The 13,077-nt window shown below is 44.9% G+C and overlaps 1 protein-coding gene across 26 annotated transcripts in view; it reads left to right on the plus strand.

Annotated features, from left to right (window-relative positions):
* The window catches only part of DENND10 (DENN domain containing 10), a 33,574-nt gene that overhangs the window by 13,332 nt on the left and 7,165 nt on the right, over positions 1 to 13,077 (plus strand). For 22 of the 26 annotated variants that reach the window (XM_074002875.1, XM_074002877.1, XM_074002881.1 and 19 more), the window contains 4 exons: positions 34 to 182; positions 2,677 to 2,788; positions 6,161 to 6,261; positions 12,392 to 12,499. In XM_074002875.1, the coding sequence (XP_073858976.1) occupies positions 35 to 182; positions 2,677 to 2,788; positions 6,161 to 6,261; positions 12,392 to 12,499 (469 nt within the window). In that variant the 5' untranslated portion in view covers position 34. Of the gene's footprint in view, positions 1 to 33; positions 183 to 2,676; positions 2,789 to 6,085; positions 6,262 to 12,391; positions 12,500 to 13,077 lie in introns of all 26 variants that reach the window. The other 4 variants (XR_012418229.1, XR_012418231.1, XR_012418230.1 and 1 more) reach the window with 2 other exon arrangements.

Here is a 13,077-nt window from a genome sequence, read left to right on the forward strand (position 1 = left end):
GAAGCATAGTTGCTTTGTTGTCCTTTCTTACAGAATGTACCTGAAACATGGGAGCCCAGTTAAAATGATGGAGAGTTATATTGCAGTTCTCACAAAGGGGATATGCCAGAGTGAAGAAAATGGCTCTTTCCTTAGTAAGGATTTTGATGTCCGAAAGGCCTACCTGGCTGGCTCCATCAAAGGTAAGAAGGGAAAAAACAAAACCCATCCAACGACAAAATCCCCAAGCCAAGAACAGTCTCATTAGATCCTATTGTTCCTACTAGAGTAATCAGATAATTAGATTATCTAATTAGAATTATCTAATGACTAGATAATTCTAATCCTTCCATACGTTATTTTCATTTACATAATATTTTTCATATCATTTGTACACAAGAGGGTAACTTTAACCCCTGTATTTCCTTATTGAGTTAGAATTCTCTCACAGGAAAACAGGTTTTTGTGGTGTTTGTTTCCATATTATTCTATTGGCTATTTTAGAAATGTTTTCTCACTGGTAAGCTCAATTTTGTGGCTCGAGGTCTTCATGGATTACATTTCTTTTCTTAGATCTTAGCAGTTATCTCTGTCATCTGAAGAGCCCAAGTCCTTGACCCCAAGCCCCTAATTTAAGTTCCAGCTGGAAAATCCAAAATGCAGACAGCCCAGGCCTAAGCCACAGACTTCAGTGTCCCTGAGCAGGAGGCGAGGGGATCTCTGAAGGCGAGGCTGCTCTCTGTCATGTCCCCCCACAGTGCCCATCTGTCTTTTCTTTTGATCCCGCTGTTCTTTGAGTTTTCTCAGCATCCCTGTTGAGGTGTTAGCTGTTTGTCAGGCTAACTTAAGGACTTAAGTAATGATACTGGGGGACATGATGGAGTTAGTGGACTTACTTTTTTTCCTTTTGAGACAAGGTCTTGCTTTGTCACTGAGGCTGAAGTGCAGTGGTGGTACAATGACGGCTCACTGTAACCTCAACTTCCTGGGCTCAAGCAATCCTTCCACCTCAGCCTCCCGAGTAGCCCTGCCCAGCTAATTTTTTTTTTTTTGAGACAGAATCTCACTGTGTCACCCAGGCTGGAGTGCAGTGGCATGATCTCAGCTCACCGCAACCTCTGCCTTCCAGGTTCAAGTGATTCTCGTGCCTCAGCCTCTCAGGTAGCTGGGACTACAGGCAGCTGCCACCACACCCAACTAATTTTTTTTTTTTTTTTTTGAGACAGAGTTTTGCTCTTGTTGCCCAGGCTGGGTGGCGCGATCATGGCTCACCACATCCTCTGCCTCCTGGGTTCAAGTGATTCTCCTGCCTCAGCCTCCCTAGTAGCTGGGATTACAGGCATGTGCCACCACACCCACCTAATTTTGTATTTTTAGTAGAGATGGGGTTTCTCCATGTTGGCCAGGCTGGTCTGGAACTCCTGACCTCAGGTGATCCACCTGCCTTGGCCTCCCAAAGTGCTGGAATTACAGGTGTGAGCCACTGCTCCCAGCCTAATTTTGTATTTTTAGTAGAGATGGGATTGCACCATGTTGGCCAGGCTGGTGTCAAACTCCTGACCTCAGGCGACCCGCCTGCTTAGGCCTCCCAAAGTGCTGGGATTACAGTGTGAGGCACTGCACTTGGCCCCATATACTTTTTAAACATTTTTTAGAGACAGAGTCTCCCTGTGTTGCCCAGGCAGATTTCAAACTCCTGGGCTCAAGTGATCCTCCCACCTTGGCCTCCCAAAGTGTTGGGATTACAGACATGAGCCACCCTGCACCTGGCAGACACCTTATTATTATTATTATTATTTTATTATTTTTTTTTTTTTTTTTGAGACGGAGTCTCACGCTGTTGCCCAGGCTGGAGTGCAGTGGCGCGATCTCGGCTCACTGCAAGCTCCGCCTCCTGGGTTCACGCCATTCTCCTGCCTCAGCCTCCTGAATAGCTAGGACTACAGGCGCCCGCCACCGCGCCCGGCTAATTTTTTGTATTTTTAGTAGAGACGGGGTTTCACTGTGGTCTCAATCTCCTGACCTTGTGATCCACCCGCCTCGGCCTCCCAAAGTGCTGGGATTACAGGCTTGAGCCACCGCGCCCCGCCTATTATTATTTTTTTTAATCAGGAAGTTTTAATGATACAGAAAGGTGCTGGTTCCCTTCACATCAGTTGTTTCACTTTTTTGTGAATCTAACTTCCTCTCTGCATCCCACCATAGAGTCTCATGTGGGGCAGAGCACACGTCCTGGGAAGCCGACATAGGATAGATCCCCTCGTCCACCAAATAAAGTGTTTGTAAGCTTTACAACATTTGCCTAAATTCTCTGTATTAAAAATAATTTTGTAGGCCAGGCACTGTGACTCACACCTGTAATCCCAACACTTTGGGAGGCTGAGGTGAGTGGATCACTTGAGGTCAGGAGTTTGAGATCAGCCTGGCCAACATGGTGAAATCCCGTCTCTACTAAAAATACAAATATTAGCTGGGCATGGTGGCTTGTGCCTGTAATCCAAGCTACCCAGGAAGCTGAAGCAGGAGAATCACTTGAGCCCAGGAGGCAGGTTGCAGTGAACAAAGATCATGCCACTAAACTCTAGCCTGGGTGACACAGTGAGACTCTGTCTCAAAAAACAAAAAAAGAAAAAAAAAAACCTTTGTTTCCTTACATGATGTGTAATGCAGTAACATTACAATTTCTCTTTCTTGAAGACATTGTATCTCAGTTTGGAATGGAAACTGTTATCTTACACACAGCACTGATGCTAAAGAAAAGAATTGTGGTGTATCACCCCAAAATAGAAGCGGTCCAGGAGTTTACCAGGTATCATCTCTAATTATCAAAAAGTGTTAACTTTCTTGGCAGACAGTTTGTGGTACTAGATGTTACTGTGTGCTCTGTTCTGTTGCACATTTGCTATAAATAGCATGTGGTGAAATACCACCTTTGGTCTGAAGTTTCTGTTTAGCTCTAGTAGTTCAAGGCCACTGATTTGGACTATTTATGACTATTCTAGAGCAGGGGGTTAGCAAACTTTTCCTTGCCAGACAGTAAATACTTTAGGTTTGTGAGCCATATGGTCACTGTCCCAACTACTCAACTGCCTGGGTAGCACAAAAGCAACCATGGATGACATGCACTTAAATGACTCAGCATGGCTGTGGTCAATGAAACTTTATTTTCAAGGACAGGCAGCTGGCCCACGGGCCATAGTTTGCCGACCCGTTTTAGGTAAATTGTTCCTTCTGTTCAATTTTATCAAAGACTCTTTTTTTTTCTTGTTTTAATTAAAAAATGTTAGAGCAGGACAAAGACTTATTTTGAGAGTACATATAGATTTTTAAAATTTTATTTTATTTTCATTTTTAGTAGAGATGGGGTCTTGCTGTGTTGCCCAGGGTGGTCTCAAACTCCTAGGCTCCAGTGATCCTCATGCCTTGGCCTCCCAAAGTGCAGGAATTATAGGCGTGAGCCACTGTGCCCGGCCAAAATACATATAGATTTTGTTATTGTTAATAATTTTTTTGCCGGGGGGGTCAGCTCAGGGCCAGGAGGTGTCTGCCAGGCTCCGTCCCCTCTAACAGCCCCCCCACCTGCCATACATATTTTTAAAGAGTTTTTGTTTACTAAATCTAACTTGTTACTAGGTCCTTGTAAATTTTTTTCTTTTTTATTTTATTTTATATTTTTTGTCAAGATGGGGTTTCTGGGGTCTCACTATGTTGGCCAGGCCGGTCTTGAACTCCTGGGCTCAAGTGATCCTCCTGCCTCCGCTGAGATTACAGACATGAACCACCACACCCAGCCATTAGGTCTTTTTTTTTTTTTGCAACAGAATCTCGCTTTGTCGCCAGGCTGGAGTGGTGCAGTGGCGCAATCTCGGCTCACTGCAGTTTCCTGGGTTCAAGTGATTCTTCTGCCTCAGTCTCCCGAGTAGCTGAGAGTACAGGCACGCACCACCACGCCCAGCTATTTTTTGTATTTTTAGTAGAGATGGGGTTTCGCCATGTTGGCCAGGATGGTCTCGATCTCTTGACCTCATGATCCTCCTGCCTCAGCCTCCTAAAGTGCTGGGATTACAGGCATGAGCCACTGTGCCCGGCCAGATCCTCTTTTATTTATTTATTTATTTTTTTTATTATTTTTTTTTTAAATTTTTTTTTAATTTATTTTTTTTTTTTGGAGACGGAGTCTCGCTCTGCCACCCAGGCTGGAGTGCAGTGGCCGGATCTCAGCTCACTGCAAGCTCCGCCTCCCGGGTTTACGCCATTCTCCTGCCTCAGCCTCCCCAGTAGCTGGGACTACAGGCGCCCGCCACCTCGCCCGGCTAGTTTTTTGTATTTTTTAGTAGAGACGGGGTTTCACCATGTTAGCCAGGATGGTCTTGATCTCCCCACCTCGTGATCCGCCCATCTCGGCCTCCCAAAGTGCTGGGATTACAGGCTTGAGCCACCGCGCCCGGCCCAGATCCTCTTTTAAAAGCAAGAGGATTTAGCATTCGTGTTGGGTTTACTGTATGCCAGGCATTTTATAAGATATCTTAAATTATTGAATGTACTTATAACAAGAACCCTGCCAGGAAGTATTTTTACCCTGTTTTATGAATGAGAAAATTAAGGTTGGCAGAGGATAAGTATAAGGTAATGAAAAGAACAAAGGCTTCATAGTCAGAAAGAACTGAGTTGAAATCTTGGGAGGGCAACTTATTAGCTCTGTGAACACATAAAAGATACTGAATGTTGGTTGGGCATGGTGGCTCACACCTATAATCCCAGCACTTTGGGAGGATGAGGCTAGCAGATTGCCTAAGACCAGAAGTTCAAGACCAGCCTGGGCAACACAGCAAAACCCCATCTCTATAAAAAAATACAAAAATTAGCCAGGCATGGTGGCATGTACCCTTAGCCCGAGCTACACAGGAGCCTGAGGTAGGAGGATCGCTTGAGCCCAGGAGGTGGAGGCTGTAGTGAGCCATGATCATGTCACTGCAGCCCAGCCTGGACGACGGAGTGACACCCTGTCACAGAAACAAAACAAAAGAATTGATTGTTTCTGAGCCTGTGTTTCTTTATCTGTAAAATGATCATAATATCTACCTTACAAGTTTGTTTTTAAGACTGGAAATAATTTGTGTAAGATGCTTAACATGTACCTAGCTTAACATGTACCTAGCCTCTAAGACACACTTTAGGAGTTATTGTTATGATCATGATTGCATCAGATTTTAAGTGAGAGGGCCAGAACTTTTACCCTGCCCTCTCTGGGTCCAAAAGCCTGTATTTTCTATCCCATCACCTTTTCCCCCTCTACGTATGCTACTCAAACTGGACCGGTCATAGCTTCTGACATATTTAGCAGGGCACCGGGGGTTCATGAAGCCACAGATAAATTTGATACATCTTGTTGCAGTCATTATTCTACCATAAGTTTTTTTCAAAGAAACCTGTGTTATAGGAAAACAAACACACGTGGTTTGCGAGTTTTACTAGAATTTTAAATATAAACAGGAGACTTCCAGAAAATTTCTTGCTTGCAGAGGTAACTTTGAATTTTACCTTCAGACTCCCTTTCCATGGCAGTCTCCAGAGTGGGATGTTCAGAGGAAAACCTTAGAAGCATCACTCCTTGCTACCACAGGGATCTTTTGAAATTTCACCTTGAGCTTTCTGTAGCTGATCTGATCCCCAAGAGCAGAGTTTAAAACATTGCATAGAGGATGGGTGCAGTGGCTCACGCCTGTAATCCTAGCACTTTGGGAGGCCAAGGCAGGCGGGTCACCTGAGGTCAGTTCAAGATCAGCCTGGCCAACATGGTGAAACCCCATCTCTACTAAAAATACAGAAATTAACCGGGCGTGGTGGCAGGCACCTATAGTCCCAGCTACTTGGGAGGTGAGGCAGGAGAATCACTTGAACCCCGGAGGTGGAGGTTGCGGTGAGCCAAAATCGCGCCATTGCACTCCAGGCTGGGTGACAAGTGAAACTCTGTCTCAAAAAAATAAATAAATAATAAAACAATGCATTGCTTTAATTTGAAGCCCAGAGGTTAACACATTTGGGACTTGGTCTCACCTCTGTCCCTGATTAGCTATAAACTCTACCCTCTTCATTTCCTCCTCAGGAAGAGGAGAAGGGGCAGGCTGAGTCTTTAAGGTGTGGACCAGCAACAACTTGAGTTCTTGCCTTGATTCCCCAGGACTCTGCCTGCCCTGGTGTGGCACCGACAGGACTGGACCATCCTTCACTCTTACGTGCACCTCAATGCCGACGAGCTGGAAGCCCTGCAGATGTGCACAGGTAGACAAGAGGATCCCAGGGGAGGAACTGTTTCACTTTTTTTTCTTCCTGAGACGGAGTTTCACTCTTGTTGCCCAGGATGGAGTGCAATGGCATAATCTCAGCTCACCGCAACCTCTGCCTTCGATTCTTCTGCCTTAGCCTCCCAAGTAGCTGGGATTACAGGCATGCGCCACCATGCCCCGCTAATTTTATTCCACTTGTTTTTATTTTGTGCATTCCTAAGTGGAATACTGATCCTTTATTATTTCTTTGGCACATGCAATCAATTTTTTGCCCTTACATTTTTTTTTTTTTTTTAAGTTTAAAAAAAAATTGTGGCCGGGCACAGTAGCTCACGCCTGTAATCCCAGCACTTTGGAAGGCCAAGGTGGGTGGATCACCTGAGGTCGGGAGTTCAAGACCAGCCTGACCAGCATGGAGAAACCCAGTCTCTACTAAAAATACAAAAAATTAGCCGGGCATGGTGGTGCATGCCTGTAATCCCAACTACTTGGGAGGCTGAGGCAGGAGAAACGCTTGAACCCAGGAGGCGGAGGTTGTGGTGAGCCGAGATCACGCCACTGCACTCCAGCCTGGGCAACAAGAGTGAAACTCCGTCTCAAAAAAAAAAAATTTTTTTTTTGGTAAAATGCATGTAGAATTTACCTTTTCTTGGCCGGGCGCGGTGCCTCATACCTGTAACCCTAGCACTTTAGGAGGCTGAGGCAAGTGGATTGCCTGAGCTCAGGAGTTTGAGACCACCCTAACCAATGCGGTAAAACCACATCTCTATTAAAATACAAAAAAAAAAAATTAGCCAGGCTTGGTGATGGGTAGTCCCAGCTACTTGGGAGGCTGAGGCACAAGAATCGCTTCAATCCAGGAGATGGAGGTCGCAGTGAGCCAAGATTGAGCTGCTGCACCCCAGCTAGGGCGACAGAGCGAGACTCTTGTCTCCAGAAAAAAAAAGATTTACTTTTTTTTTTTGAGACCGGGTCTTCCTATGTTGCTCAAGCTGGTCTTGAACTCCTGAACTCAAGCGATCTGCCCATCTTGGCCTCCCACACTGTTGGGATTACAGGCGTCAGCCACCATGCACAGCTCCATTTACCTTTTTAACCATTTTTAAACATAGAGTTCAGTGGCATTAAGTACATTCACATTGTTGTTCAGCCATCATCAAAATGCAGCCTGTTTTTGGCTGGGCACAGTGCCTCACACCTGTAATCCCAGCACTTTGGGAGGCCGAGATGGGGTGATCGCCTGAGCCCGGGAGTTCCAGACCAGCCTGGGCAACACAGGAGACCCCGTCTTTTAAATTTTTTAAATTATACTTGTAAAGTTCTTTTTTTTTCTCTTGAGATGGAGTTTTGTTCTTTTTGCCCAGTGTGGAGTGCAACGGTGTGATCTCGGCTCACTGCAACCTCCACCTCCTGGGTTCAAGCAATTCGCCTGCCTTAGCCTCCCTAGTAGCTGGGATTACAGGCACCTGCCACCATGCGCAGCTAATTTTTATATTTTTAGTAGAGACAAGGTTTCTCCATGTTGGCCAGGCTGGTCTCAAATTCCTTACCTTAGGTGATCCTCCTGCCTCGGCCTCCCAAAGTGCCTGGATTGCATGAGCCATTGTGCCCAGCAGAACTTGTAAAGTTCTAGTCTTAAAAGTTTACCAGTGACTTTTTTTTTCATCTTAACTTTTTAATTATTATGGGTATATAATAGGTATATGTATTTATGGGGTACATGTGATGTTCTGATACAGGCCTACAATGTATATAATGATTACATCAGGGTAATTGCAGTATCCATCACCTCAAGCATTTATGATTTCTTTGTTTTAGGAACGTTGTGATTCCACTTCTAGTTTTTTTTTGAGTTGGAGTCTCACTCTGTTGCCCAGGTTGGAGTGCAGTGGCACAATCTCAGCATACTACAGCCTCCACCTCCCAGGTTCAAGCGATTCTCCTGCCTCAGCTGCCCGAGTAGCTGGGATTACAGGTGTGCACACCATGCCCGGCTACTTTTTTTGTATTTTTGTTAGAGAATAGAGATGGGGTTTTACCATGTTGGCCAGGCTGGTCTCAAACTTCTGACCTCAGGTGATCCACCTGCCTCAGCTTCCCAAAGTGTTGGGATTACAGGTGTGAGTCACTCTGCCCAGCCAACTTCTAGTTATTTTTAAATATACAATAAATTATTCACTGTAGTCACCCTATTGTGCTATCAAATACTAGGTCTTATTCATTCTAACTATATTTTTGTATCCACTAACCATCCCAAATTTTCCTCCTCTCCCCACTACCCTTCCTAACCTCTGGTACCCACCATTCTACTTTCTATCTCCCTGAGTTCCATTGTTTTAATTTTTAGCTCCCACAAATAAGTGAGAACATGCAAAATTTGTCTTTCTGCCCTTGCTTCTTTTACTTAACATTGATGCCTCCAATTTCATCCATGTTGTTGCAAATGACAGAATTTCATTCCTTTTTATGGCTGTATAATATTCCACTGTGTGTATGTACCACATTTTCTTTTCCATTCATCTGCTGATGGACACTTGGTTGGATTCCAAATCTTGGCAGTTATGAACAGTGCTGCAATGAACATGGGAGTGGTGGTATCTCTTTGATACACTGATTTACTTTTTTGGGGGTAAATACCCAGTAGTGGGATTGCTGGATCATATGGTAGTTCTATTTTTAGTTTTTTGAGGAATTTCCATACTGTTCTCCATAGTGACTGTACTAATTTACATTCCCACCAACAGTGTACAAGAGTTCTTTTTCTCTACATCCTTGCCATCGTTTGTTATTGCCTGTCTTTTTTTGAGACGAAGTCTCGCTTTGTTATCTAGGCCGTAGTACAGTGGCACGATCTCAGCTCACTGCAAACTCCACTTCCCTGGTTCAAGCAATTCTGTCTCAGCCTCCTGAGTAGCTGGGACTACAGGCACCCACCACCACGCCTGGCTAATTTTTGTATTTTTAGTAGAGACAGGGGTTCACCATATTGGTCAAGCTGGTCTCGAACTCCTGACCTCAGATGATCCACCTGCCTTGGCCTCCCAAAGTTCTGGGATTACAGGCATGAGCCACCGCGCCCAGCCGTCTGTATTTTTTTTTTAGATACAAGGTCTTGCTTTATTGCCCAGGCTTGTCTCGAATTCCTGGAATCTGGGATTATAGGCATGAGCCACTGTGCCCGGCCATTTTCTTATGAAAATTTTTCGTTCTCTTTTTCTTTTTTTTTAAGACAGGGTCTTGCTCTGTTGCCCAGGCTGGAGTGCAGTGGCTCAATCTCAGCTCACTGCAACCTCCACCTCCTGGGCTTAAGCCATCCTTCTACCCCAGCCTCCCAAGTAGCTGGGACTACAGGCATGTGCCACCGTGCCTGGCTAATTTTTGTATTTTTTTTTTTTTGTAGAGATAAGGTTTTACCATGTTGCCCTGGCTGGTCTCAAACTTTTGAGCTCAAACAGTCCACCTGCCTTGGCCTCCCAAAGTGCTGAGATTATAGGTGTGAGCTACTGTGCCTGGCCCAAAATTTTTTAATGTTTTTTATTTCCCAGTTAAGTTATTAATTTATCTGGAATAATTTTTTTTTTTTTTTTTTTTTTTTTTGAGACGGAGTCTCGCTCTGTCACCCAGGCTGGAGTGCAGTGGCGCGATCTCGGCTCACTGCAAGCTCCGCCTCCCGGGTTCATGCCATTCTCCTGCCTCAGCCTCCCGAGTAGCTGGGACTACAGGCGCCCACAACCACGCCCGGCTAATTTTTTGTATTTTTTAGTAGAGACGGGGTTTCACCGTGGTCTCGATCTCCTGACCTTGTGATCCGCCCGCCTTGGCCTCCCAAAGTGCTGGGATTACAGGCGTGAGCCACCGCGCCCGGCCTGGAATAATTTTTTGTGTAGTATGTGAGTTTGGGATCTGACTGAACTTTTTTACCCTATAGATAACCACTTGGACCAGGACATTTATTGAATAATCTCTTTTTTTTTTTTTCAGTAATGAGTAACATTACTTGTCATCTGTCACATTTTCTCATTCATGGGTGGGCCTGGGTCTGGCTCTCAGTAGTAGGTTTTGTTTTTGTTGTTTTGTTAATTATTTTATTTTATTTTACTTTTTGAGACAGAGTCTTGCTCTGTCACCCAGGCTGGGGTGCAGTGACGTGATCTTGGCTCACTGCAACTTCCACCTCCCAGATTCAAGCGATTCTCGTGCCTCAGCCTCCCGAGTAACAGGGACTATAGGCATATGCCACCATGCCCAGCTAATTTTATATATATATATATTTTTTTTTTTAGTAGAGATGGGGTTTCGGGTTTCACCATGTTGCCCAGGCAGGCCTGGAACTCCTGAGCTCAAGCAATCCACCCGCCTCAGCCTCCCATAGTGCTAGGATTACAGGCATCAGCCACCGCTCCTGGCCACCAGCTAATTTTTGTATTTTTAGTAGAGACAGGGTTTCATCATGTTGGCAGGACGGTCTCAAACTCCTGGCCTCAAGTGATCCTCCCACCTCGACTTTCCAAAGTGCTGGGATTACAGGCGTGAGCCACTGCCCCCACCTGTTGTTTTCTAAAGTAAAACTCTAGGAATGATAAATTGGTCCTTGTATTAGTGTGTTCTTGCACTGCTATAAATAACTTAAGGCCGGACATGGTGGCTCACACCTGTAATCCCAGCACTTTGGGAGGCCGAGGTGGGTGGATCACCTGAGGTCACGAGTTCAAGACCAGCCTGACCAATATGGTGAAACCCTGTCTTTACTAAACATACAAAACTTAGCCGGGCATGGTGGCATATGCCTGTAGTCCCAGCTACTCAGGAGGCTGAGACAGGAGAATTGCTTAAACCCAGGAGGTGGAGGTTGCAGTGAGCCAAGATTGCGCCACTGCCCTCCAGCCTGGACAACAGAGAGACTGTTTCAAAAACGAATGAACAAAAAGGCCGGGTGCGGTGGCTCGCCTGTAATCCCAGCACTTTGGAAAGCTGAGGCAGGTGGATCACGAGGTCAGGAGTTTGAGACCAACCTAGCTAATATGGTGAAACCCCGTCTCTACTCAAAATACAAAAATTAGCCAGACGTGGTGGCACATGCCTGTAGTCCCAGCTACTCAGGAGGCTGAGGCAGGAGAATCACTTGAACCCTGGAGGTGGAGGTTACAGTGAGCCAAGATCATGCTACTATACTCTGGCCTGGGTTACAGAGTGAGACTCTGTCTCAAAAAAAAAAAAAAAAAAAAAGATAACTGATACTAGGTAATTTATAAAGAAAAGCAGTTGAATTGGCACATGGTTCTGCAGACTGTACAGGAAGCATAGTGGCTTCAGCTTCTGTGGAAGCCTCAGGAAACTTACAATCATGGCAGAGGGTGAAGGGGAAGCAGGCACGTCTTACATGGTTGGAGCAGGAGGAAGGTGGGGGAAGGTGCTGTATACTTTTAAACCAGATCTTGTGAGAACTCAATCATGAGAACCACACTAAGGGGATGGTGCTAAACCATTCATGAGAAATCACCCCCATGATCTAGTCACCTCTCAGCCGGCCCCACCTCCAACATTGAGGATTACAATTCGACATGAGATTTGGGTGGGAACACAGATCCAAACCATACCAGTCACTCCTCAGATAATTTTTTTTTTTTTTTTTGGTAATTGTATTGCTCTGTGAAATCAAAAAAATCTGGGAATCATTGTTCTAACACCAATCCCAGAGGTCTGCTAATTCCTGATTTGCCTTGAATCCTTAAAGATGATGCCATTTCTACCCTGAGAACCCAGGCATTTGGCATTGATTTCCTGAAGGCAAAGACCTGAAGGGGGAACATCAGTCAAGAGATTCCTTGCTGCCTTCTGCCCCAGCTATCATTCTTGACCCCAAGAGCAATGATTGGAAAGTAAATGCCCTACTTCAGTCTTGTCTTTGACACTGACGGATGATTTTGGAATATTTGGAGTTGTGTGAATTTCTTCAGGCAACTGATAATAATGTAGTCTAAGTAACTGCCACAGGGTGCAGCTAATGTTCCCAAATGAATAAAGCAGTGAAAGAGAGCAGTCAATGAGCTTTTAGACCCAATGCTTTTGATGGGTTCACCATATTTCTTCCTACTCCAGTAAGGTTGGTCATGTTTATGATGCAGGTTACATCGCTGGATTTGTAGACTTGGAGGTGAGCAACAGACCAGACCTCTATGATGTGTTTGTGAATCTGGCAGAGAGTGAGATTACCATTGCTCCCCTTGCAAAAGGTTTGTTCTCTGTTCTGTTCTGTTCTTGATACAAGATATAAGCCAAACAGTTGTACATTTTTAGGCTGATTCTCTAAAACCAGTATTTGAGGGCTGGCTTACCCACTCTGCTGAAGATGGATATTTCCGTGTCTAGAACACATTTATTCCTGCAGACATAGACATATGAGCAGAACATCCCGGGTGCTTACAAAGCAAAGTATATGCTAAGAAGTTAAATAGTCTGTTCATCTTGTTTCACCACTTTTGTGTTTAAACAAGGTGTATTATCTATTGCCACGTAACAAATTACTTCAGAACTTGGCGGTTTATTTTCTTAATTTTGAAATGTCTCTGAGTCATACAGAACTTGGTGGTTTAAAGCAACAAATATTCCTTTCTTCTTTTTTTTTTTTTTTTTTTTTGAGGTGGAATCTCGCTCTGTCACCCAGGCTGGAGTGCAGTGGCCTGATTTTGGCTCGCTGCAGCCTATGCCTCCCGGATTCAGGTGATTCTCATGTCTCAGACTCCCGAGCAGTTGGGTTTACAGGCGTGCACCACCATGCTTGGCTAATTTTTTTTTTTTTTAAGTTGGAGTC

The sequence above is a fragment of the Macaca fascicularis genome, chromosome 9 (assembly GCF_037993035.2).
Source record: "Macaca fascicularis isolate 582-1 chromosome 9, T2T-MFA8v1.1".
NCBI classification, from domain to species: domain Eukaryota; kingdom Metazoa; phylum Chordata; class Mammalia; order Primates; family Cercopithecidae; genus Macaca; species Macaca fascicularis.